We start from the raw sequence: 3,707 nt of genomic DNA, 5'->3' as shown, positions 1-3,707 counted from the left end.
GCTTGGTCTGTCCATTGCTGGCCGTCTCTGTCAAATTCTTGTCATTCTGGGCCTTGTTTAGATGCGAAAAGATTTTGGATTTCGCTACCGTAGCACTTTCGTTTGTTTGTGCCAAATATTATCCAATTATGGATTAACTAGAATCAAAAAATTCGTCTCACGATTTACAGATAAACTGTACAATTAGTTTTTATTTTTGTCTATATTTAATACTTCGTGCATGTATCAAAAGATTCGATGTAACGAAGAATCTTGAAAATTTTTTACTATTCAGAGTGAACTTCCCTTGTATTAATGCCCGCATCGTGTGAAATGATGACAGTGAAAAGGTGAACTGAGGGCTTGTTTAGATGCGAAAAGATTCGGGATTTCGCTACTGTAGTATTTTCGTTTGTTTGTGACAAATATTGTCTAATCATAAACTAAATAAGATCAAAAGATTCATCTTGCGATTTATAGTTAAATTGTGCAATTAGTTTTTTATTTTCATTTATATTGCTAAAAGATTCGATGTGACACGAAATCTTAAATTTTTTTTGGTAAACTAAACAAGGCCTGACTGGATTGAAGTTAACAAAATTCAACACTTACTTTTGTTTTTTCGCTCAAGATTTTTTAGAAAAAGATCAATCTTGTAAAAACACCCCGTGACACAAGACAATTGCAAGGATGGATGGATACTCGTTTCCATTCATAAAAAACATAGTGTAGTAAATTCAAGCAGGTAGCAGGGGTACAACATCATTATTCAGGAGACAGAACAGGTATTAGCAATTACGGCTACTACAGTACAACCACAGGTAAAAGCTCCGGAGTCCGGACGCCGCCGCCACCTCACTTGCTGGCAGCAGCCTTACCGGCGGCGACGGCCTCCTTGTTACCGTTGGCGGCGGAGGAGGCGTCCTTGGGCTTGGCCGCGGCGTCACCTTCCTTGGCGAAGGCGGAGACGGGGAAGGTCCTACCGAGTCCAGTGGGCGTCTTGAAGGTGATCTTGGACTGGTCGTCCTTGTCGAGGAACATGTCGGAGAGGGTGACCCAGATGAGGAGCTCCTTGGTCTTGACGCCCGTCATGCGTTTCATCCTCCGGTCCTCGACGAAGGCGGTGACCTCGGCGGCGTACGACACCTGGCGGCCGATCTGCCGGAACGTGTGCGTGAGCGCCTTCTTCTGGCGCAGCCACACGAAGCCCGTGGCGCGGTTGTAGCCCACCTCCTCCATGTCCGCCAGCGGCAGCAGGCCTAGCGGGAGGTGCACCTCTGACAGTAGCTCCGTCGACTTCTCGGCGCATAGCGCCGCGCCGGTGTACACCTCCGCGCCCGCGCGGTGCGCCTCGATGGCCTGCGAACCCATGGGAGGTTGAGGTGGATTCGGGATTCCGGCGAGGTGGAGGTGGAAGGGAATGCTGGGGTGAGGCGGCGAGGCTGGATTGGATCGTTGCAGAGCCTTCCTGGGAGGAACGGGATTTATAGAAGGAGGAAGGGGAGGGGAGGATGAGGACTGGGTCGCCACTCGCCACTCGGCAACGGGCTTCCCGTCGGAGTCGGCGAGGGGCGGTTGCCGGTTGGGGCGATGCGGGGATCAGTTAAAGCTGGGTTCAGTTAATGCGCTGGGCCTCGCCGTGGCGGGCGATGCGACGTGGGTGCAGCCCCGTGCAGGTGGGGGTTCCGGCTCCGGCTCCTGTTGAATTGATGAATGTGTTGGTGAGTTCGCACCTGGGCCTTGTTTCCCTGAAAACTAAAAAGTTTTCAAGATTTTCCGTCACATCGAATCTTGTGGCACATGCATTAAATATTAAATATAGACGAAAACAAAAACTAATTACACAGTTTAGCTGTAAATCACGAGACGAATCTTTTAATCCTAGTTAGTTTATAATTGAATAATATTTGTCACAAACAAACGAAAGTGCTACAGTTGCGAAAAGTGAAACAAGGCCCTGATCTGCTGATGGCTTCGCAACGGGCAACGCTGCACCAGGAGTTCAGGAATCAGGACCATCTTTTGATTGATTTTGTACAACGAAAAAGTGAGAAATTCAAATTAAAGTGCCGGAGCTCTTGGCTGGCGCCTGACCTCGTGCGAATTTTGGATGGATTTTGTACCACGAGGATGAGGTTGGCGGGCGGGCGCGCGGTGCAAAACAGCAAAAGGACGGCGCCATGTGCCAATGAGGCAATGATGGCAGTGATTTGCGGCAGCTTTCAGCTACCGACACCGCGAGCTACTCCGACGACTCCGGGTCTCGCCGTCGCCTTTCAACGGAACCAGTGCGTGGCCGGTGGCTCTGACTGACTGTCACGGCGCGAGGCGCCGCGCATTCATAGCGGCGGCGCTGTGTCCCAACCGCCAACTGTGCCACCCGTCAGGGACGGGGGGACGTGTCGTTGTCCGCCTGCGGCCTTCCTGAGCTCAGGACGAGGAAGGAGGGCACCCGCCAGCCACGGGCCACGGCCACGAATCCACCATTTGCCTCTCGCCCGTGGCTGGCGGTGGTCAGTCGGCTCAGTTCAGTTCACTTCACGCGTCGTCGCCCCCATTGGCGTGTGTCGTCGTCGGACGCCTTGGTGGACGAAACCCCGGATGCGTCGGGCACTCGCCCACAATAGACCCGGGGGCCGGGACACCCGGCGTCGATGATAACGAGGACGAGGGGTTTGGCATGTTGGCTGGCAGCAGCCATGGCGAAATGCCGGTGGTGAACGGAGGTGGACAGACACAAGGCAGAGGCTAAATGTCCAGGCAGCAGCGGGCAGCGAACAAGTGCTATTGAGTTATTCATCTCAAAAGCATAATAAAGTATGTTGCCGTTCTTCTCAAAATGGAAGTTTTTTTTATAATAAACTTCCATTTTTGTACAAGTGCTATTGAGTTAGGGCACTCACAATGCAAGACTCTATCATAAAGTCCAAGACAATTAATTACATATTATTTATGGTATTTGCTGATGTGGCAGCATATTTATTGAAGAAAGAGGTAGAAAAAATAAGACTCTAAGTCTTATTTAGACTCTAAGTCCACATTTTTCGAGGTAATAAATAACTTTAGACTCTATAATAGAGTCTGCATTGTGAGTGCCCTTATTCATCACAAAGATTGTGAACTTGCAATCCAAGCTCTTTCTCAAAGTGAGTCTGTCTGTGTTGCAAGGTGAACTGAATAAGCGCCAACTCCATTTCCTACATGAACCGAAGGAACTAGCTTTTGTTGTTGTTATGTGTGGGGGTATAAACCCCTATACCCTTATGGCTAGACTTGGGCCAGGAGGCTTGGCCCATTACGAGACAAGTTCAAGGCTTGATCCGACAGTTTGGAGTTTCGCGCAAGGAAACAAGATGTGGAGATCAAGCGGGATTCTAGTCGGTTAGAATAGGAATTGATATCGAACTATCTATGGCAATTGTAACCGACTAGGATTAGTTTCCAGATCTGTAACCCTGCCCTCCGGACTATATAAGGAGGGGCAAGGGACCCCCCTAGATCATCATATTCTCTCAACACAAATCAATACAACCAGACGCAGGACGTAGGTATTACGCCAGCTCGGTGGCCGAACCTGGATAAAAAGTTTATCTGTGTCTTGCGTCACCATCAAGTTCGTAGTTTGCGCACCGTCTACCGATAAACTACTACCGTGGGTATACCCCAAGGTAGACTGCCGACCAGCTTTCGTCGACAGTGGCGCGCCAGGTAGGGGGTGTGCGTGCAAC

General features: G+C 49.9%; 1 protein-coding gene across 1 annotated transcript; it reads right to left on the bottom strand.

Moving 5' to 3' along the window:
- On the bottom strand, positions 662-1,571 carry LOC8081421. The gene has a single exon (XM_002454911.2). The coding sequence runs from the start codon at positions 1,348-1,350 to the stop codon at positions 835-837; it is 516 nt and encodes a 171-aa protein (XP_002454956.1). The 5' UTR covers positions 1,351-1,571; the 3' UTR covers positions 662-834.

This window comes from Sorghum bicolor, chromosome 3 (assembly GCF_000003195.3).
Source record: "Sorghum bicolor cultivar BTx623 chromosome 3, Sorghum_bicolor_NCBIv3, whole genome shotgun sequence".
Taxonomy (NCBI): domain Eukaryota; kingdom Viridiplantae; phylum Streptophyta; class Magnoliopsida; order Poales; family Poaceae; genus Sorghum; species Sorghum bicolor.
This window is presented reverse-complemented; position numbering and strand designations above follow the sequence as displayed.